Genomic DNA, 24528 nt, shown 5'->3' with positions numbered 1-24528 from the left:
GCAGAATAAAAAGCAAGTGAAAAACTGGATAAGTATTTTTAAAATTTTATCCCACTCTCCGTTTACCTGTGAAACAACATGTTTGTTTGGACAGGCATTTTTGATGAGATGATGTGATACCTTTTATTTGCCTATTCCTCCCACGGGAACATTTTCAAAACTTTCTCACTCGGGTATATGAAGTTCTTGGTGATAGGAATGAGGGCTTGATCAAGGGTAACCTTTTCCCTCCCTCACTTTATTTGACCAAGTTATCTAATAAGACTCCGTTATCTACTCTTGGGATGTATGTATGGGTTACCACCTTGCTTTAGTAGTCTGTATGTATATACACACACATACACAGTGTTAGACAGTTGCAATTAGTCTCTAAAAGTCTTATCACTCTACAGATATTTTAATTTCTTCTGTCCGAAGTATATTAGCAGTAGCATACTAAATTCTAGTTAGTAGTCAGATCCAGAGTGTAGTTGCTAGATACCTAGGTATTTTAAGTGTTTAATAAAAGGCTCCCGCTTCTTGCCTACCACTTCCAATCTAATTGGCCTGTGTAGGTTTGTACGTTTTAAACAGGGCATATTTACCTTTTTTCTGCAGGAAGTTTTCTTAATTTGTTAATATGTTTTCTTTAGGTGAATCAAAGGAGATTCCCAGGAAACCTGTGAATGTTGAAGAAAATTCATCTGTGAATTTTTATATTCAAGGAGGAGTTAGTATTTATATTTCATCTTTTAAACTGGGAAGATTTATATTTTACTTTAAAACTTCTTGATAATTTACAATGAATGGACACAGTGATGAAGAAAGTGTTAGAAACAGTAGTGGAGAATCAAGGTAAGCACTTTATTATCAGTTGTTTTCTATGAAGAGAATTGAAAGCTTGACTATTTTTTCTTTATTTTTATTATTATTGTTTAGCTTTCCTCATCAGTAGCAGAGTTTTCAGGTTTTCCTCTTAGCTATTCAATACTAAAAGAATTCTAATATACAAAGCTTTTTTCATAATACAGATTTAATTTTTTTAAATTCAGATATACGGTAGGTCTTAAATATAGAAAGTTCTTGTATATATAAATCAATTTGGAGGTTTATATTTTAGCTAATAATTTAAGCTGAAGCATGTAAAAAAAAAGCGATTTAGATTATTTTGAGTGTTAGTGAAATTTCTAATTGAAGGCAATGATAATTTTTTCACTCATCTTTTTCTGGCATTTTGTCTTCTATGCCTGTACTGTTGAGTGTGGTAACCACTAGCCACATGTGGCTATTTAAACTTCGTTTACAAAATATTCAAAATTCACTTAGTCATACTAGATACATTTCAGGTGCTGAATAATCACATGTGGCTAGTGGCTTCCATATTGGACTGCCCACAGAAAACATTCTATTACTGCAGAAAGTTTTAGACAGTGCTGAGCCAGACATTTGTTGAAATACTACTGCGGCCCTGTTTTATTTTCAGATTGGAGTTTTAATTATCTGGGAAGGAGTTAAGAGTTCTTGCTTGGGTCAAGTGTTTGCAAAGAAGATTCTTCAAATTCTGTAGCTCCCAAATTTTGAGTTATCTGTATATTGATTTACAATCCATGTAGTTACTTATCACATACAGAAATTAGGAATGTGGGCATTGGAGTCAGACTGTTTACTTATCACAGTTCTACCTCTTATAAGTTGTGTGAATTAGGGCAAATTACTTAATCTCTGATGTTCTGATTTTTTCCCCACGCAGAGGGGATTATACTATCGTTTATCTTATTTAAAATTCATGGCTGAGCTTGGTGGATCATGCTTGTAATCGCAGCACTTTGAGACGCTGAGGCAAGAGGATCACTTGACCTCAGGAGTTGGAGACGAACTTAGGCCACATAATGAGACCTTGTCTCTAATTTATAAAAAATAAAATTTTTTTAAAAAATTGAGGATTGAGATGCTTCATGTAAAGTGCTTAAAATATTTTCTGATAGAATGAGGACTGAATATATTTGCTTATAAGCAGCATGTTTTGTGTAACAGGATACTATATAACAAAAATATTACTTACAGTGATGGAAAAATGGGAGTGGACAAGAAACAGGAAACTTTTGGCAATTAGGAAGATTAAGAAAAGATGCTGGATAGAAAACTAAGTAGTGGCATTTATATTTAATCTGAAATTTGAAATTTTCTTTTTCTTTTTTTTTCTTTTTTGAGACAAGAATCTCACTCTGTCGCTCAGGCTGGAGTACAATGTTTCAGTCTCAGCTCACTGCAACCTCTGTCTCCCTGGTTTAAGCAATTCCCCTGCCTCAGCCTCCCAAGTAGCTGGGATTACAGGTATACGCCACCACGCCCAGCTAATTTTTTTGTATTAAGACAGTCTTGCTCTGTCACCCAGGCTGGAGTGCAGTGGTGTGATCTCGGCTCACTGCAACCTCCACCTTCCAGGTTCAAGTGATTCTCCTACCTTAACCTCTGGAGTAGCTGGTTTTACAGGCACTGGCCACCACCCACAGCGAATTTTTCTATTTTTTTGTAGAGAAAGGGTTTCGCCTTGTTCGCTAGGCTGGTCTTGAACTCAAGTGATCCACCTGCCACAGCCTCACAAAGTGTTGGAATTACAGATGTGAGCCACTGTGCCAGCCTGACACTTGGAATTTTCTGACCTTGCTAGGTATATGTTAGTTTATCAGCTTTCCTAGGTACTGTTTAGACAAACAAGAACATCATAGAGAATAAAATAAGGAACAATTATGGAAGGCAGCTTTATTTAACAAGTGTTGGTCTAGGAGCTATAAACCCGAGTTGATGCTATCTTTGTATTAATTAGATCTCATATGATTGCCTAAACTCTAAGGATTGAACTGATATTGAAGCTTCATCTTAATTACGAAGTGCGTCATAAACTTTCAAACAGTAAAGTTTTGCTAGAATCACCAGCATTGAGGTTTAATTAAAAGACTTTTGAATCTCAGCTTTGATTCAAATCTCTGTAGGTATATTGACTACTGACTATAGTTAAGTAAATGGAAGAGACATATTGTCCACCCACAATTTTCTTTTTCTTTTCTTTTCTTTTTTTTTTTTTTTTTTTTTTTTGAGACAGGGCCTCACTCTCGCCTAGGCTGGGGTATAGCTATGCAGTCTCGGCTCACTGCAGCCTCTGCCTCCGCCTCCTGGGCTCAAATGATTCTCCCACCTCAGCCTTCTGACAGGTGTACACGCCACCATACTCAGCTAATTTTAAAATTTTTTGTAGAGACGAGATCTCACCATATGGCCTTTGCTGGTCTCGAACTCATGGGCTCAAGCAGTCCTCCCAACTTGGCCTACCAGTGTGCTTGGATTACAGGTGTGAGCCACCATACCCGGCCTCACATTGTCTTATTCATAGTTGCAATGAAATGGTTAGTAGGTAGAGATATCTAAAGGAATCACAGGAACCAAACTACTCATAAAATAGGAAATAAGAGTCTTGAGAGTAAATCTTCTTGTTGGATATGGAGACACATCATGTGCTAGAATGTTCCAATATTTTTTTTGTTTTTCTGCCATATCTAAAGTGAGGAGGAGTAATAAGTCCAATTTGATACTACAGGTAGAAAAACTTGTGAAATCAAATTTAAGGAATCTTACAATGTGTACACAAATAATTGCAAAGCATGTTTCTTTAATTATGCTGAGTTGTTAATTCTACCATACAGGTTTTGTTTGCTTCTGAAAAGTGTGATTATCAAGTTATCTAGTTTTTACAACTGCTTTGGAGTTTATCAGGCGAGAGACCTTCTGTTTTGCCTTCATTTTCTTTCTTACTAGCGCCCTGCTCTGCTGTCATTAACACCCAGTTCCCACTCCCTTCCCGAGAATCTTTGGTCATAAGGCAAAGGAGGGAGATTGTGCCTAGTTAAAAGACTGAGAAGGTGAGCTTTAGAGGTAGAGGGATTTTCTTAAAAATAAACAAAACTTTCGATAACTGTGAATATTAATATAGAGTAACTTTTTTCTCTTTTTTTTGAGCCAGAGTCTTAAGCTGTTGCCCAGGCTGGAGTGCAGTGGCATGACCTTGGCTTACTGCGACCTCTGCCTCCCGGGTTCAAGCAATCCTTCTGCCTTAGCCCTCCTGAATAGCTGGGACTACAAGCGTGTGCCACTGCATCTAGCTAACTTGTATTTTTAGCAGAGATGGGGTTTCATAATGTTGGCCAGGCTGGTCTTGAACTCCTGACCTCAGGTGATCCGCCTGCCTCGGGCTCACAAAGCACTGGGGAATACAGGCATGAGCCGCTTCACCTGGCCCCTAATATAATTAGGTGAGAAATATACTATGTTTTTAAAGCTGATATTCATTGTAAGTAGTTTTTTAAAGTAAATTTTGGCTTTTTATTGGCTAGAATTCTAAAATATATTTTTGCTTCAGAATTTCCTTTTTGAAAATTTATTAAATGGAATAGAATTCAGATTTCATTTGGCATTTGAGGTTGGTACAGTTAGCTTTCTTTTGGAAAAAAAAACTATTTTAAGTGTTCTTTCTGCCTGGAGAGCTCTCTATAACTGTTAACTGAAGGGAAGAAGAATACACAGGAAAATATGTCTCTTTGGCAATGATATTGCTGACAGTCTTGAAATTTATTTACTAAGAAATGTGGGCCAGGATGCACCTGTATAACAGTTACAGCTCAACACAAAGTTTTATATAACTGAAGTTAGGCTTTTTAAAGATAATGCTGGAAGATTTCAAAGCATCAATTTGCAGCTGTGTGGATTTGTGGTGGTATTTGCAACCAAATTTTTCAAATCCTGGTAGACTTTTTTAGTTTTAAAGTTACCTCGAGTGATGATTTTCTTCAGGAATGTATATATGGTTGAAGATCAGAATGATATATGACTTTCAAAGATGCTACTTTTCTGTATATAGTCCGTAAGATAATGTGTGGGCAGACATTAATGTGAGGTTTCCCCCTTTTGCTCTGCTTAAGTAGTTGCTTATTTAAGATATTGATGACTGATTGGGTTATAGATGGTGCAGTTCAGTGTTTTAAAATTTCTTTATGATAAAGAAATGGAGAAAATGTTTAACCTTTTTTTTTTTTTTAAGTGGGAAATATTTAAAACTACAGAAATAGAAAAGGTGCCCCAGTTGTGACCTGTGGACCAGCAGTGTTGGCATCACCTGGGAGCTTATGATAACTGTAGGGCCTTGTGCCTCATCTGAGACCTACTGAATAAGAATTTGTCATTTTAACAAGATTCTCATGTGATTCTCATGTTTTAAGTTCATATACATTTATATGAAGCTATTCATCTGGAGTCATAGCATCTTGCCACTTTTTTTGTTATTGATGTTGTTACATATGGTTTTAATTTCCTGGGAACCTCCAGTGAACTGTGTCTTGAGCCAGAATAGCAAGAAGCTAGGTAAGTTTCATTTTTCTGGAAACAGTAACAATGGAAACCAGTGATTATTGAGCTCTTACTCTGCCTTAACCTAGCATGAGGCACGTAGGGCATTGTGCATAACTTGAATTATAACAGTTCATCCTCACAAAACTCCATTGATGTATACAGTGTTATGATTCCCACTTTCCAGATGGGGAAATAAGATTTATAGCCATTTTTTAAAAATTCTTTTTAAAAAACCATTACCTAAACTCTATGCTTTACCTGGATTTTATTGATTTTTTTTTTTTCCCTTTAACTCCCTCTTTTCTGTTCTAGCATTAAATCCAGAGTACCACATTGCGTTTAGTTGTCACTTCTCCCCAGTCTCCTTCCATCTGTGAGAGTTTCTAAGTCTTTCCTTAGTTTTTATGATCTAAACAGTCTTGAGAAATACTAGCCACGTGTCCTGTAGAATATCTTTTTTTTTTTTTTGAGACGGAGTTTCACTCATGTTACCCAGGCTGGAGTGCAATGGCGCGATCTCGGCTCACCGCAACCTCCGCCTCCTGGGTTCAGGCAATTCTCCTGCCCCAGCCTCCTGAGTTGCTGGGATTACAGGCACGTATCACCATGCCCAGCTGATTTTTTGTATTTTTAGTAGAGACGGGGTTTCACTATGTTGACCAGGATGGTCTCGATCTCTTGACCTCGTGATCCACCCGCCTTGGCCTCCCAAAGTGCTGGGATTACAGGCTTGAGCCACCGCGCCCAGCCAGAATATCTTGAAATTTTGGTTTGTCTGTTGTTGTTTTGTTTTGTTTTGTGATGGAGTCTTGCTCTGTCGCCCAGGCTGGAGTGCAATGGCGTGTTCTTGGCTCACTACAACCTCTGCCTCCTGGGTTCAAGCGATTCCCCTGCCATAGCCTCCTGAGTAGCTGGGACTGCAGGTGTATATCACCATGCCTGGTTAATTTTTGTATTTTTATTAGAGACTGGGTTTTGCCATGTTGGCCAGGCTGACCTAAGGTGATCTGACCTAAGGTGATCCTCCCTCCTTAGCCTCCCAGAGTGCTGGGATTACAGGCATGAGCCACCATGGCTGGCCTTGACTGTTGTTCTTAGGATAAACTAGGGTTAGGTTTTTAGAAAGAATACTACAAAGATTAAGTGTGCTGGTCACGTCATATGGGAAACATTATATCCACATGACATTACTTGTGGTGTTAACCTCTGTTACTTGGTCAAAGTAATATTTGCAAGTTTCCCTTGAAAGGAAATTTATACATCATTTATGTAGGTATGGATTTATGTATATGCTTTGAGTTGTAATCCACTAAAGTGGGATCCACTAAAGTGGATTACAACTCAAAGCATAAAGAACATGTTTGTAGATAATATTCATGTATTTATGTATAATACATACTTTGACTTGTGATCCAGTAAGTTGACTTGTTACTTGAATTGATCTAGCCTTGGCTTTTGGAAGCTTTGTTTCTTTTACACACTCCCTTACTTTTACCCTAGAGTCAGCCACTCTACAAGAAGTCTTGGTTCCTTGTTCCTTTTTTTTGGAGAATGGTATTAGAAACCAAAATTTGGTTACTGGGTATTCTTGTTGGTATTCAAGTGTCACTATTTTTATCCCCTTTCAGTGAACAAAGTGGACAGAGCTAGGTAATATATGTAGATATACTATGTGTACTTACATATCTGTAGTCATTTCTGTATCTTTGCATCTGTATACGTATTAACTCATACATAAGCATGACTTCATACTGATGGCTCCAGTTCTGATCCTGTACTACCAGGTTCATTCTAACCTTCCTTTCTTATTCCTTTGTAACTCCATATCCAACAATGAGAAACCTGGCTCTCACTATCCACCACTTATGTGCTTATATATTCACTCCTATTATACATGTAAAGCAGTCAGAATTTCTAGGATGTACGTTATCAGGAGAAACTGATTTCCTAACTAAAATACCGTGTTTATGTGCAGTGCACTTTAGTATTTAGCCTTTAAGTTTCTAGTCAAAACACTGTTTTCCGATGTTGGTCAAGTTCATTTTTCCCTCACCCCTTTGAGTGTGATTATGTGATAAATTTGTGATAAAATTAATTTGTCACAATCTGCATTCCATCCTGTGATGATCATTACACTGGTTGATTTTTAAAACTTGCGTATATTAACATTTATTCCGTGATACACAGTTCTGTGGGTTTTGACAAGTGCATAGAATCATTTATTGTCTACTCCAGTACTGTACAGAGCAATTCCTTCATCTTAAGAGGTCCCTCTGCATCCCAGATCTACTGAACCAGAACTTCCATTTTAACAAGATTCCCAGGAGAATTGTATTCATGTTAAATTCATATGTATGTATACAAAGCTGTTCACGTATAGTCATTCAGCATCTTGTCAGGTTTTATAACTTGAAGAAAGATTATTATAATCTAGGGGTGATAATGGAATAGCCAGTCTAAATATATAATTGAGCATATTGAAATTTGTGGGGCCAAATGGGCATGTAAGTGAGGTTAAAAAAAAAAAAGGGTAAATTACTAGTGTCATGTAATGAGCTATTTGGAAAGTTTTCATATCGTGCTTTAACATTTGTAATTTTAATGATGAGAAATGATATAGTTTGAAAAGAAAGGAAGAACAAGTGGTATATATTCAGAAGGGTGATGGAAAGGAAGATTTTTATGGAAGTCATAGTCCCCCAATAAAGAACTACAAGTTCCCTAATAAGGAGAACGTGTTAGACATCTAGCTTTGCAGTTCTTTACCCAAGATTTACTAATTGTTACAAGTTTTTGTGTGGCTTAGTTCCAGGTAAAGGAAGGAGAAAAAAGGAAGCATAGCAGAGTAAGTACTACCCATGGGGAGTGCATTCCCCCTGTGAATGGTTTGAAACCACTAGTTTTACGGAGAGATTCCAGGAATCTTGTGCTAGAATCAGCTTGTACATGTGACTGAGAAAATTGGTGTTATGATTTGAAAATACATGATCTATCACTATGATATGAGGTGACTGTTCAGTCAAAAGTCAAATTTAAATGTTAAATTGCACTCAAGTTTCTTTGGTGTAGATGGATTGAGATCTAAGTTATTGAGATTAAAATATGTATAGACAAAGCTGGAGATGTGCAGAGTCCTATTCTAACAGTACTGACTTCTGGAATTGAGTATCCACAATATCTCCTAGAACTGAGGTATAAGGCACAAGAATAGTGGGATACTCGTTTCTTAATGAAATTGACTCCCAAGAGCTATTTCTCAGTTCTTCTGTTGTTGCTTTCAGAAATACAAGTGTTTGTTTTCATAATGATTGAGCAATTACCATGTGGTAGATACCATGGGATTCTAAAATTTGAGTTCCTTTAAAGCTTATGGTCAAGAAAGAGATCAAAGTCTTCAAAAATACATGTATATATCATGTGGATGCCGTAAATGCAGAGAGATATCAAAATATTTGCTAGTTCAAATGTAGGAGTGAAGTTTGATCATAAAGACAAGTATCAAGTCCAATATTAAAATGAAGAGTTTTTTTGTTTGTTTCTTTGTTTTTGGAGGGAGCATTTAAAACCATGATAATCTTAAAATTTCATATATGTTAAAAATGTCCTGGTAATGTGACTTCAGTGGTAAGGCATTTTGATAGGCTTAGGCAAAAAGCTGAGTAATTTAATTTTTATACTGAAGAAAAGTATGTTAGTAGAAGATAATGAGTCCTAGGATCAAGAGTTTTTATGTCAAAGGATGGGGCCACTGGAAAAGAGTCAAGTAATAGTCTAAATTCCCACAAGACTAAAACAAGGAGTCTTCTTGCTTTTGTGCTTGAGATTGATTATTGTTACTTTTATAATACTGTTGTTACAGTTCTAAATGACTCAGTCCTCAGTTACATTAGTAAAAGGTAGGGCTTTTATGTGAAAGGAAAATTTATAAGAAAAGAAATAGAATTGTAAATGGAGTACCAAAATTCTAAATAATCTTTTATCTATTCCAGTTTTAGAATGTATTTTGTACTGAGAGATTGTCCAGCAACCTAGTGTCTGATACATACTACATTATTTATTTCAGTTTTTAAACCAAACGACTCACAGTAAAAGTTTTTTCTTAGGTGCAGTACGCACCCCATAGGTTTATGCAGACAGGTGAAATACAAAATAACAAATAATTAAATAATTGTGTTTAAAATTATATATTGCTGGTAACTTCATTTTTTTTGTAATAGTATTTGCTGAAGTAATTTAGAAGCATACAAATATATTTTTTTTTGAGACTGAATTTTGCTCTGTCGCCCAGGCTGGAGTGCAGTGGTGCGATCTTGGCTCACTGCAGCCTTTGCATCCCGGGTTCAAGCTATTCTCCTGCTGCAGCCTCCTGAGTAGCTGGGATTATAGGTGTGCACCACCACCACTGCCTAATTTTTATATTAAGCCTTTTTTAAAAAGCAAACTAAATATCAATAATCTCTTTAAAATTGAACATTTATTTGTTTGTTTATTTATTTATTTATTTTTTGAGGCGGAGTTTTGCTCTTGTTGCCCAGTCTGGAGTGCAGTTGTGCAATAACAGCTCACTGCTGCCTCCACCTTACGGGGTCAAGCGATTCACCTGCCTCAGCCTCCCATATAAATTTTATATGTATCTTATGAAACTATTATTCAGTGACTTTTAAATGTATGTATACATAGCCCTTATTTCTTATCTGATCATTTTCTGCTTACTAGAAAATACTTACTTTTGAGTTTACCCCAGGTTCAACATAACTAAATAATCATCTTTGAAATGAGCCATGCTAAAAGTTACTCTTCCTAGTGTCTTTCCACTTTTAGCAGTTTTAATTTCTTCAGTTAGAAACTTTAAGGCGATAGGATCATATTGTACTTTAAGAAGAGTTAATAATACAGTTTTGTATTGGATTGGTAGATTAGAATGCTGAAAGGAATTGTCGTTTTTGCTGATGAGTGCCTAAGAAAGCAGTGGAACTACTTGGTTTTCAGAGTTGTACAGATGAGAAGATCTTTTCCGAAACCTTTTGTAGCTTTTATTCGTACTATTTCATCAAACTTTTTATTTGTGTTTACGCGTGTGTATACTGCATCATGATGTAAAATGTATTATATAGGTCATGGTCCAAAAAGTCTGAAAGCCATTACTTGACTGGCCATTGATTCTTAAAACTTAGCATTTAGTCATTGCCTGCTACTTTCCAGATTCTTTCTGCAGTCATGCTGAAGTGGAAAGTGGTCTATACAATAACAAAAATAAAGGCCCTGACTTAATAATTTTCAAGACCTAGTTAAGAGAGAGATATATATATAAATAATTGTAATATTGTGAAGGAATTATTAATAACATGAGCAAAATATTGTGGGAACATGAGCTAGAGCAATGATCTGTGCCTGGAGAAACCAGGGAAGGACTACCTAAAGGACATAATTTTGAATAGTTTTATTTTTGAATAGTCTTGAAGAGTGAAAAGTTTTATCAGTTGTTTTGGAGTGAAAGTATTCTTCAGACAGAGAGAAAAGCATGGAGAAAGGTACAAGTGCTGAGTTCTAAAATCACTCCCCGCAAAATCATGCCTGTGATTGCATTTCCCCCATTTCCAGTTCCTCAATCAGGAATTGGACCAGTTTTATTTTTCTTATTTTATTTTATTGAGATTGAGTCTTGCTCTGTTGCCAGGCTGGAGTGCAGTGGCGCAGTCTTAGCTCACTGCAACGTCTGCCTCCCGGGTTCAAGCTATTCTCCTGCCTCAGCCTTCCAAGTAGCTGGGATTACAGGCGTGCACCACCACATCTAGCTAATTTTTTTTGTATTTTTAGTAGAGATGGGGTTTCACCATGTTGGCCAGGATGGTCTCGATCTCTTGACCTCATGATCTGCCCACCTTGGCCTCCCAAAGTGCTAGGATTGCAGGCGTGAGGTGCCATGCTAGGTCTATTTTATCTTTTTGCTTTCACTTAAAGTATTTCTTTTTTTCTTTGGCATTTTGTTCTAATAGAAACTCTAGCTCCAATACCCATTAGTTGAGGAGATGAGCAGGTGAGCTAAAATTGTGTATGTATAAAACCTGTTCTTTCCAAAATGTTTATTTCACTAGTGTTAGTACAATGTGTTAGCTAGAGAAACAGGATACTATATTAGAGACCTCAAAACACAAGGGCTTAAATATAACTACTTATTTCACTCTCAGGTAAGTGAGTTCTGTCCTTTGAGATTATCCAGGTCCTCTGGCTAGTGAGCACCCTTGCTCTTCTTAATGTATGGTGTCTAATAATCTAGTGGTTGCCCTTTTCAGCTACTAGGGAGGAGATGCAAAGTGGGAGGATTTAAGGCAAGCCACTTCATTTTAAGGCTATGAAGTAGAAATCACACATCACTATCACTTCTAGTTGTATCTCTTGGCCAGAACCTACTCACATGACTACACTGAACTGTAGAAGATACTGAGAAAGCTAATCTTTAGCTGTGTGGGTATGTGTCAACCAAAACTGGGAGGGATGGTTATTAATACTAGAGGACAAACCAAATAGGTACTGGATGGATGGGGAGGGGCACATTTTCTGCCACAAACATTAATAGATTTTTTTTTAAATAAACTACTCTCCTAAGAAATTAGTGGCTTTCATTTTTCTGAACTTCCTTTCAGTTCTCCATATGTATTCGTAATTTGTATAGTTGTTATTACAGTGTTGGCATTTATTTACACAGCCTTCTCTGAGCCTCTATTTGTTCATAATTCGAAAATAAAAGGATTAAATAAGAACTTACTGACACAGCACCAACTAATAACATCATATTTTCTTTTTTATTAAATAATTTATTTTGCAGATATGTGTAGATTTTATTCATAGACATTTTCTGTATTTATACTTATAAATATGATAGTCCAAAGAACATCTAAAGCAAATTTTGAAGTAATGATTCTCATTTTAAACTCAAGAAACATCAGTGGTTTTTATCTCTCATATCAATATTGAACTCCTACTATGTGTTAGGCAATTATGTTTTAATCTCTTTTCATCTTCCCAGTAATCTTGAAATATTTTTATTAGTTCTATGTGGCAGAAACCTGAGGCTCACCTAACCAGTGTACAGGGACAAATAACAATTAGAAGGAGAAGAAAAGGCTAGAGAGCTAGAGGAAAATAATTCATGTTTGAACTTCAGAACATCAAGTTAGTCCCAAATTTCCCCTGTAAGTGTGTATCTACAAATTCTTTCAAGAATTTCCTAAAATAAGGCTGCCTCCCCTTTTTTTAAGAGTTGGGGTCTGGCTCTTCTCCAGGCTAGAGTACAGTGGCACAGTCATAGCTCATTGCAGCCCCGAACCCCTAGCTTCAAGCGATCCTCCTACCTCAGCCTCCTGAGTAGCTAGGCCTGCAGGCATGTGCCACCTTGCCTGGCTAAGTTTGTATTGTTTTTGTGGAGACAGGATCTCATTATGTTGTCCGGGATGATCTCAAACTCCTGGCCTCAAGTGATCTTCCTGCCGCAGCTTCCCCAAGTGTTGGGATTACAGGTGTGAGCCACCATGCCTAGCAAGATGCTCTTTTGAATGACATTGACGCTTAAGCAGTAGCTATAGGTGGAAGGGAACAAGAGGCGTAGGATGAGAATTTAGTGCAGTATGCTCTGTTCTTTAGTAAATACAATTATTTGATTTGTGTATTTATAGCTCTCTTTGTCAAGCACACAATTCCCCATTATAATTCTGAGGAAAATTAGTTTACCTTCTATCAGGGTTTTCCCAACACCCCTTCCTGAAATCTAATTCATCTAAACACTATTAACAGGTTAAGAAAATAAAGAAAAAGTAGGGAAATTATATATACAAAAAAGGAAATGTGTGCTAAGAACAGAAGTAAATAAATGTGTATGTTATTTAATATAATTGAAAATAAATGACAGATCTAAGACTTTGGTATAGACAGTCTAATTTACATAAAATGTTTAAATACTCATAAACAGTCTCTTCTCCAGTGCTACTAGCAGTTTCTGAGGTGGCTGTTGTATACATTTGACTTTGCCTTCTTTATTTTATTTTAATTTTTTGAGAGAGAGTCTTGCTTTGTTGCCCAGGCTGGAGTGCAGTAGTGCGATCTCGGCTCACTGCAACCTCCGCCTCTCAGGTTCAAGCTATTCTCCTGCCTCAGCCTCCCAAGTAGCTGAGATTACAGGTGTGCACCACCATATCTGACTAGTTTTTGTGTTTTTAGTAGTGATCGGGTCTCACCATATTGGGCAGGCTGGTCTCGAACTCCTGGCCTCAGGTGATCCACCTGCTTCATCTTCCTACAAAGTGATGGGTTGTAGCCGTGAGCCACCATGCCCAGTCTTGACATTTGCCTTCTTTAATGTTCATTTTTACCTTTTCAGATTTTTAAGTTTTGTTCAGTTATTTTATTTCTGTTGGCCTGGTTTTGCCAATTCATTGACACATTATATATTAGATAATTTTGTTTATATTTTTCTTATTGAGTGTTTACTTGTCTGTTATGTTCACTTGACTTCTGTGGCTTTTAGATTTTTGCATCGTTGTACTTTTTTACTACCTGCAAAGAAGATTTCACAATCTTGGATGTTAATGAAGAAAACTTGTGATATAGTAGGTTGCAAAAATCACAACTTTTACACTGCAGTATATATTTTTTTGTGATTTTTTTTCTTTAGACCATTCTCCATAACAGTCAGTATGTATTTTATAATTTAAAAAAAGTGTTCTTTTACTTAAGGCCTGTATTGTTATTAAATTCAGGAAAATTTACACTGGTACAATACTTGAATTTTCAATCTGCATTCCAGTTTGATCAATCATCTTTCAGTACAGAGATTACATATTGCATGTGACTGTGTCTTTGTCTTTCATAACATTGGCATTTGAAAGACTATAAGCTAGTTATTTCATAGAATATATTTATCATTTTGGGTTTTTCTGGTATCCACATAGGATTAGATCCAACTTATGCATTCCTTACTCTGCATACACAGCTGGAGAACTTGTAGGTAATGATATAGCTCTCTCAGGTGTTTCATAGCTGGAGCTCACATTGTTTGCCCCTATTAGTGACGCTACTTTCAATCATTAGGACATGGTGTCCAGTTTCTCCACTGTGATTTCTAATTTATCTGTTACAGCTAAGAAGCAATTTGTGAGAAAACACTTTGAATCTGTGTAAATATCCTCCTCAGCAAACTCTTCCCCTAGATTTAGCATCCGTTGATGATTTTTTGCCCAAACCAGCATTTTCTATGATGATAGCATAATAATGGTTTTCTAAGAGTATTACCCTGTCTACATTTACCAGTTGACATTCAGAGCTCTATCAGAGCCCTCTGTTTCTGTCATCAGCACAGACTCAGGGGTTCCTGTTTTGAGTAATGATCCTTAATTGTCTTTATTTTTATGCTCAAATCAGATTTGGTCAATGGAAGCCTCCTCAAGTTGGTTCCCATATCCTTTTGTTTTTCCTCTGTCTTTTTTTTTTTTGAGTCGGAGTTTCGCTCTTATTACCCAGGCTGGAGTGCAATGGCGCAATCTCAGCTTACCGCAACCTCCGCCTCCTAGGTTCAGGCAGTTCTCCTGAGCAGCTGGGATTACAGGCACGCGCCACCATGCTCAGCTAATTTTTTGTATTTTAAGTAGAGATGGGGTTTCACCGTGTTGACCAGGATGATCTCGATCTCTTGACCTCGTGATCCACCCGCCTTGGCCTCCCAAAGTGCTGGGATTACAGGCGTGAGCCACCGCGCCCGGCTCCTCTGTCCTTTTTGACATGCCTCCATATTTTTTCTCTTTTCATTTTAGCCCAGGAAGATTGTTAGACTCATCTTGTACTTTTCCTTTTGCAGCCTTAGAATCTGCTGTTTCTCAAAGGAGCTGTAGTTTATTTAAGTGTGGAATAGTATTTAGAAGTCAAGATTTAGGTGCTAGGTGATTGTAAATTTAAAGCTTCAGAGAGAATGAGTTTCTATTGGTTGATAAATAGCACATCAAAAGACACGCTGTTGTAAATAAAAACGATATCTGCATAGGGCCATTTTTTTGGTATCACTATTTGTAGAATCAAAGAACCGAAAACAACGTGTACATCATTGAGGGACATGAAACTGTGATGCATCTGCAAAATGGAATATATGCAGTTGCACAAAGAATAGTATGTTTACTACTGTGGAATGATCTCCAGAATATAATGTGTATATGATCCGCCACCATTTATTTAAGAGTGTAAAATATTTTAATGACTATGAAAGGGGGAATATAAACATTCATAATTTGCTTATATTAAAAAGGGGAAAAAATAAAAATTTTTTAAATGGTTACTGTAGGGGAAGAGAGGACACAGTGTAGAGGAGTCGGGAATGGAAGCTGAACTTCTGACTGTAATTTGTTCTGTAGCTCTGAAGTTGCATCCAAGTAAATAAAGCAACATAAAATCAATAAGAAAGCACAGTCTCTATTAAAAAAAGCAAATGATCCTAACTATGCCAAATTGGTGGTCACACAGAGATAAATTATTTTACCTGCCTTTATAGCAGTCATTTCACTGTAGAAGTCAGTATACTTTCCTGAAAACAAAAGGAATTGCATAGTCATCTTAACTTTAATAATCATATTGTTTATAATAATGGTATTATTTTGAAACTATTAAAAATGAAATAAAGCAAATAAGTAGTGCCATTTGCAACCAAGAAACTCAAGTGATGACATGAATATAAACTCAAAGAAATAAAAAGCCTGCAGTTTTGAATTTGAATTACATGAATTCTTAATGTATTTTCTCTAAAAATACACACATTCTAGCTCATTCCATTGAAAAACCCTAAATAAGGCAGCCAGTCCAGTAGTGATAGATTCATCTCAGAAACTAAACTCAGATTGTAGTTTAGTTTCCAATTTATTATAAATAGAAGGGCTTTTTGTTAAAGTGGCTGGGTTATAGCCTGAAGCAAGAAAGACACAAGATGAGCCTGGTACATCCTGTCATATTAGAAAGACACATAGGTTATCAAAGACTACTTTGGGTCTTGTCAGAAGTACTTAGGAGTTAATAAAGGGATTCCTTTTGGCTAAAGATGGGAGAGTTTGGAAATCAACAAGGATGCTTGACAGTGGATTAAAATTTGTTAAATAAATACAAATCCATGAGTTCATAATGGGACTTAAAAATTTTTTGGTCTACTTTGAAGGATGCTGGTGATTTCATTCATTTTGAAAACTGGTAAATAAGGAAAAGAAATGAAGGGCCTTTTCTTATACCTCAGAGTTAACAGATATGAGGGAAAGTTTCACTTTATGGAAGTGTTCCACCTAATAATGAAGAAAAGATGTATTGATTAACTGATAAATTTCATGATTTTACTGCCTCTAATGAATGAAGACACATGATCATCAATGGCTGCTAAAAATATTAGGTTATGAAGTGATGGAGAGCTTTATAATGGATGGATAAGGCTGGCAGTACCTGAATCCACAGATTTATACTAAAGCTCACAGAAAAGGAAACAACAAAACGTTAAGTGCCTTCTGGTGGAAGTCCACAATACCACTTATAAACTATTATTGTCAAGAAGAACTGAAGTTGAATCTGATCAAGCCTCTACATATAATAGCCAGTTTATAAGAAATACAAGGGACAGAAAAATAAGTTAAATGGTAACACAAGGGTGTGCTTTGCAAACTCGGGAAAGCAGACCAGTGGAAGAAACAATCATGAGACTAAAGGGATAGCCCGATGTGGAAATTTAATGTTACTCAATATACTTAATGTTTAATATAATAATAAATATCTTTAATATTGAAATATGATCTTTTAAGATATATTGGAATTGCACATCTACATATAGTTTTTTAGTTGAATCAAGATAGGCTTGAGTTGATAATTGTGGAGCTAGGTGAGAGATTCAAGATAATTCATCATATTGCTCTGTACATTTGAAATTATATATAAAAATATACTTGGGCCGGGCGCGGTGGCTCACACCTATAATCCCAGCACTTTGGGAGGCTGAGACGGGTGGATCACGAGGTCAAGAGATCGAGACCATCCTGGTCAACATGGTGAAACCCCATCTCTACTAAAAAAAAAAAGTACAAAAATTAGCTGAGCATGGTGGCGCACGCCTGTAGTCCCAGCTACTCAGGAGGCTGAGGCCGGAGAATTGCTTGAACCCAGGAGACGGAGGTTGCAGTGAGCCGAGATCGCACCATTGCACTCCAGCCTGGGTAACGAGCGAAACCCTGTCTCAAAAAAAAAATATATATATATATGTATATATATGTACACACACACACACACACACACACACGCTTGAAACTTTGAATTACTGTCTTTTAAATGTGATATTTCTCCTTAATTTTCTCTAAGAAAACTATAATTATATTACAGTATCTATTAATGATGAGGTTTTTTTTGGGAATTGAGTGAGGGATTCAGTGGGTTTATTTTTTTCCATGGGTCTGTTATCTGAATAAAGAATTTAGTATTTTTAATAATCCACCTACCACTTTAATATTGTGCCAGTGAGATTTAATGTACTTTGAGGGTAACTCTTAAGTGTTGTACAGATATTTCAGTTGTATAAAAGACTAGTAATATTGTTTATTACCTAAAATATTAATTGGAGATCAGAGATTTCATAGCCAAATTTGTGAGTTTTACATAAAATATGTAAAACTATATCCCTAATGTCTCTTTGATTTACTTACTTCGTCATCCATCTACCCATGAAACATTGTGCTCTTCATTTAGTACTTGACATAAGAGTAGCAATAAGTCAGTCCCAGCGCCACTCAAGGAACATACGGTCTTAGGTAGGGTACGTAAAAACAAAAACACTCAGTGATTATTACATTGTTTGCTTGTAACCAAGATAGAGGTGTATATTCAAGAAGTTTTGGGAGTGCTGAGGAAGGATACCTAATTTAACGTTGGGTTGGGATAGAGTTGGCAGAGATTTGTTGGAGGAGTAGCTATGAGATGGGACTCAAGTTAAAAATTACATAATGAAAAGAAAAGGAAAGGTACAAAGGCAGGAAATGGAAAGAGTAAGTGGCTTTCAGAGAATTACATGTACCTTGTCATGTAAGCTTGAACTTAGGGCTGTAAGTGAGCAACTAGCTGAAAATAGATTTGAGATTCCTGAAAGATCTCATACATGTTTGTTGAATTTTGTTATAGGACAGAAGACTTGAAAGGCCATGATCATCTTTTTATTTTAGAAAGAGCATTTTAGCAGAAGGCAGAAATAAAATTACTTTATTAGGGAGAGGCTTTTCATCTATTTTAGCTCAAAGTTTTATGTCTGTAACTTTTTTTCTGGCCCCATATATATTTTTCTTTCATTTAAAAAAAAATCTCTTTTTAAAAAAAATTATGGAAAACTTTTAACCTAATTCCAAAACTGAAGACTCATTTCAATTGCTATTCCTTCTATTCTTCCCTCCTTTTCTCTTCAGGTAATCATTTTTGAATTAGTTGGACCATTGTTGCTTTTCAAAAAATACAAGCTAGTATATATAAATATTTTTCCTTCTTATACAAAAGAAGCATTCTATAAACATTTTGTATCTTTTTTTCACTTAAACTGTATCTTAGATCATTCTATACCAGTAAATAAGATGTTTCTTACTCTTTTTTGCATATTCTTTATCCTGCTAAAGAAAAACTCAATAAAATAAATACCTTATTCAGTGTGTCTAATACCCAGGGTAAATACATTCTAACAATAAACCTGTGCCATTAGAGTAGCCTAGCCTCCGGCTGTTGCTTTATCTCCAGACAGAACTACTTTTGCCTAAAGAATGTGAAAGGAAAGATTTCTATATTAATTTAAGAATTTTGATTTGTTAACAAGCAGTTTTTACTTGCTATGCATCTGAAATGATTAATGAAGATATTATGAAGAATTATAGGCCCATGATGGCCCCCACAATTCAATCATTCATTCGTCTATCTACTTTTCACATATTTATTGAGCACCCATCTGTGTGGAGCTATGCTAGGTACACTGGAAAAAAGAAACAGGATCCTCATGACGCTTTTAAGCAATTAAAGAGATAGTGTTCTGCTTAACTATTTGATGAAGAATTCATTCAACAGCAGTTTCTTCTAAGTGTTTTCTAACTACTATACCAAACCTGGTTGTATCTTTAGTGCTCTCCATATATGTGGATCAGTTATCTTAAGCATAGCAAAGAATAGTTATCCTTTTATACGACTGTCTTGATGTTAAATAGTTCTTTTAACCTCTTTTAACGGTAAGGACTTTGTCTCATCTCAGTCTCTCCGCAGTGCCTAACACATGATAGTTCTCAATAAATTTTATTGAATAAATGAAAGATTTGCTTACCTACCGTGTTAAGGGAAAAATAAAATTATATGTCAGGAAAAATATCTTTTAATATCCTTGATAAAATTTCTCACATGGGATGCAAGTAAAATATGGCTTTAAAAATTAAAATTTAATACTCTGGTTTTGGACCTCAAAACCATGTGACCAGAGAGCAAACATGATGGCATAAATGATCTTTATAGCATAAGCCTTTAAGAAGCAAATTTTTATTTACCATTTCTACGAATAAAACATTTCTTCCATTAGATTTAAAGACACAACTGTGCTTGTTCATACTTTAAGCGTTTATATATTTTGTAGAATCAAAATTCTTCCTGCAAATTTTTATTTCTCTGTTTTCATGCAGAAATTATTAAATCCTTGTTCTGGAAAAAGGGAATTACTGTCCGTTGTCTCAGAGTAGTACCTCCATCTGGTGGCATTTTGGAAAATTACAGAAGAGGACAGAAGCTTGTATTTTCTTGCATATCTGTAAACTATATTACCTGTGGTTTCTCATAAAGCCAAATGAAATTACATCAAAAGCTGAGTCTACCATATATACCAGAAATTTAATGCCCTGGTTTTCAACATACAAACAAATGACATTGGGGATAATCACATAGTTAGCTGTTTAGTCCAGACCATTTCTGATCTTAGACTAAAAATTAGAAATGAAAAAAAGATACTTTATGAAATGTTAATCATGTATGTGTATACACCTTAGGAAATACGAGAAGTATGCTGTTTCAGATTTATTAATGAGGAACTTATTAATAAGTGATTTTCTCAGACAAGCAGTGTTACTGATGTTTTTAAATAAATTAATTTTATCATAGCTCAATTGTAATAAATCATATTCTCCTGGAGTGATAGAACATAGAAACTTGAAAATGAGCAGAAACTACAAATAAATTTCTGGCTGTTACTGTAAGAATTTTTTTTTTTTTTTTTTAACACATTTGATCTTTTCTTCACACATTTCCTACTTTATAATTATCAGAGCTTTATAAAGGTAGGTACCATGGCTTCAACTTCTTGATTTCTCAATTCCTAAGCTAGGATCTTGTACTTAGTAGGTTTTGCATATTGTTTTAGAAGAAGATTACGATCTTATTGCTTATGTTTTAGCCATAAAAATCTATAAATCTCTCAACTATGTAATCTATCATGTAGAAATAGATAAATCTATCAAGTATGACAGTTGTTACTATAGATTAACTAAATCAATTCCATTTTTTTGGCCAAAGATAGTTGAAATATTAAGTATGAAGTAAAATTTAATGATTTGGGGCTTTCTACTGACGTCTAAGAAAAATTAAATTCCTAATGAATTTTGTTTGAAATTGTTTATTTTCAAATTATAGCCAGTCGGATGATGATTCTGGGTCAGCTTCAGGCTCTGGATCTGGTTCGAGTTCTGGAAGCAGTAGTGATGGAAGCAGTAGCCAGTCAGGTAGCAGTGACTCTGACTCCGGATCTGAATCAGGCAGTCAGTCAGAGTCTGAGTCAGACACTTCCCGAGAAAACAAAGTTCAAGCAAAACCACCGAAAGTTGATGGAGCTGAGGTAATCAATAAAATACCCAATGAAAGGTAGATTGCTTGTATTACTTTGGGAAAATTTAGAGCATTGGTTTATACCATTCTTAATCTAGCTTTTAGAGAAGATGAAAAACATTTTATAATTTACTTTCAGTGATTCTCACATTCATGGTGGTACATCTGTGGACTAATTGGCTTGGAATAGATGCAGTCTCAAACTAGAAAACACAAAGTATAAATCGCATACACACAAATGAAACTTTTTCTGCCTCTTGGGCAGAAATTGAGTTTCATAAACAAACATCCATTGTGTCATAGAGAAGAATTTAAGACTTCATGAGGTCTACTTGTTAACCGTACTGTGTATGATCTCTGCTTTCAAGATCTTCAAAGGAGATACTTTATTGCTAATAGCAGGATAATTTAATAGAACTTAGAGTCCTCAAATATAATGATAGAATAGGGTAAGGGGCTATTATGTTTGAAGAAAGCTACTACAAGAGATAGAAAAACTAGTCTATACTTGATAATGATATAGTGTTACTTGGAGTACCAGTCCATGAGGAGATAAGATGCTTGAGGGCCAGAATATAAATTGACACACAGCTTCCTTCATAGAGAAAATCTTGCTGCCACCCCCCTCAATGTCTAAACTATAACATTGTACCTAGTGACATCCTTGATGTATATTCTGACTTAGCCTCTTCATCTCACACTGATAAAATAGGTAACCACACTATGAGTAGCACTGATATATAGCGTATTATCACTTTGTTGTTGAAAATAATGCTGTTAACATCAAGAGGATATTGATTAATATTGTCTGTGGAACTCAACACACCAATTTTTTAAATATATAACTAAAACTCAGCATTTTATTTAATTACCTTGCAATGATAATTTTGTTACATATAAGTAAGGAAAATAGTCTTCATTACTTTGAGGCAGTAAAAATGGTGGTGTAGTTTTTCAATAAATTAACCTTTTTTTGCAGTTTTCTTAATACTTCATCATTCACTGGTTTATATTTCTATTATAGTTTTGGAAATCTAGCCCTAGTATTCTGGCCGTTCAGAGATCTGCAATGCTCAAGAAGCAGCAGCAGCAGCAACAGCAACAACAACAACAGCATCAAGCCTCATCCAATAGCGGATCAGAAGAGGTGCATTTTCATCATGAGCTATTATTTTAAAAGTGGATGTGCTGGTGAATCACTTAACTAGTATTTGTGAAATTAATTAAAAATAGGTGCTTTGAAAGAATAAATAGGAAATACTTTAAGTGCATGTATTAAGAATCTTGAAATACAGACTTGGCATTATCCAATAATTCCAATTTTAGGGATTAATCCAAAATAAGCAGTGGGACATTTGTATGCATTTGCTCATCACAGCAAAATTAGAAATAAATGTGAAATCCATGGGAAATAATTAAATGTAATGTGCTCCTACGCACGTATATCCATGTACATATATGAATAAAGGAATATTATACTGTTAAATCATATTTGTACAAAATAATAACAATTCTCAACATATTTTTGAAAGAATAGATAGCCACTCTATAAACAATTTCATTTCTTTGTATGCAAGCATACATACACATATGTTTGCACAAAAACATTTAGGAAAAATTATAATTCGAAGTTATGGTGAAGAAAAAGTTAGTTCAAAATTTGGCATGCTGGCACCTAGGATTCCTTGTTGTGGCCACAGTAGGCAACAGAAATGGTCTCCAGAGAGGGTAGATTTTAAGGTTTTATGCAAAATGCTGTCGTTGTGCAGTTTACCTAGTTTCACTGGCTATATTAATTTGCAATAAAAATGTTACTAATTATTTTTGGCTAGTTAATGTAAATAAAACTACATTTAAAAAAGACTTCACAAGTACTGTTATTCGTAAAGTGAATGTTAAATAGTATAGCAAGTAAAAATTTTATATGGCTAAATTCTGATGATTAGTGAATGATACAATTTTTTTTTCTACAGGATTCCTCTAGCAGTGAAGATTCTGATGACTCATCAAGTGAGGTTAAAAGGAAAAAGCATAAAGAGTATGTAATTTTTTTCAACTGACTTCTTCCTCTTAGAAAAATCCTAATGATTTTGTATTTATTTCTTTATGAAAATTGTTGCCAAAAGGAGACTTTTCTAAATTCTTGGTTCATGGCATTTTATAAAGTTAATTTACATCATTACACAATTAAAGATAAATCTCTGACATCTTTCGGTGACCACCTGAAGGTATTATGCCATTTCTTTATCTCCTATAACGTCCCCTATATATTTTTAAACTTTAAAATCTCCTTAGTTGTAATATCAGAAAATCTTAATAACTTGGGCAATATAGGAGAAGAGGGATGACAGGATGACTGATTTTGGATGATTCTTTTAATTATGTTAATAGCTATCCTTACTGTTCAGCTGCATGTGAAATTTACTTCATACTGCAGAACTCATTTTAGAACTCACTATAATTTTCTAAAGATCTTGACCCAGAAAGTATTAAGAATACTTCAGATTCTCAATCCATGTTCATTTAAATGGTTTGGAAACGTTATTCCATTGTCTTGTCATTTTTCTATTTGCTTTTGATATTCTGCATGTTGGATTTGTTAATTATTTTTCCCAAAAGATTCATGGGTTTTTAGTGTGAAGATTCATGTTTTTTAGTGTGTTTATCTTTTATTCCGAAAAATCGATGATTTTATCTTTGGATTTTTTTCCTTTTCAAAACTACGAATCTCTCTGGTCCTTCTATTAATAGATATATATTGGATCATCTAGGGTTTTTTCCCATGAATCTTACTATATCATGCTTTTAATCCCTTTATTGGCATGCTGAGTTCTGATTAATTTTCTTAGATTTGTCTTCTAGTTTTTAAATACAGCATCATTGCATTTTCAACTACTGTGTATTATCAGCTGTTTTAACTCTTCCACTGAGTTGAGAACATATTATTGCAAGCAAATAATATGTTTAAAAAAATGAGTAATTTGGGACAATAGACTTCCTTGGATGTAAAAATTATAATTTGTGTTATAAATGTAAAATGGAGACTATTTTCAGTGTGCAAACCCTAAAAAGATTTCAAAGTAAAATAGAATTTGCTTTTGTTATGTTTTTATCATAAGCAGATTTTATCATATATACTTATTTATGTAGCCTTCATCATAAATACAATTGGTGCAAAAGTTACACAGCAATGAAGCAGAAGCATAACTGAAATAGGATATAGTGTATTTGTAAGAATTAAATGTGTGTCTTTCATTTGAA

The 24528-nt window shown here is 35.2% G+C and overlaps 1 protein-coding gene across 1 annotated transcript in view; it reads left to right on the top strand.

Moving 5' to 3' along the window:
• Nucleotides 1–24528, top strand: part of CHD1 (chromodomain helicase DNA binding protein 1) — a 73447-nt gene that overhangs the window by 1494 nt on the left and 47425 nt on the right. The window contains 4 exon segments of the mRNA XM_037732004.1: nucleotides 633–834; nucleotides 21076–21277; nucleotides 22292–22414; nucleotides 23241–23305. Coding sequence (XP_037587932.1) covers nucleotides 782–834; nucleotides 21076–21277; nucleotides 22292–22414; nucleotides 23241–23305 — 443 coding nt within the window. The 5' untranslated portion in view covers nucleotides 633–781.

Source organism: Cebus imitator, unplaced genomic scaffold, assembly GCF_001604975.1.
Source record: "Cebus imitator isolate Cc_AM_T3 unplaced genomic scaffold, Cebus_imitator-1.0 Scaffold436, whole genome shotgun sequence".
In the NCBI taxonomy this organism is placed as follows: domain Eukaryota; kingdom Metazoa; phylum Chordata; class Mammalia; order Primates; family Cebidae; genus Cebus; species Cebus imitator.
The sequence above is the reverse complement of the archived record's forward strand: the minus strand, read 5'-3'. Positions and strand labels throughout refer to the sequence as shown.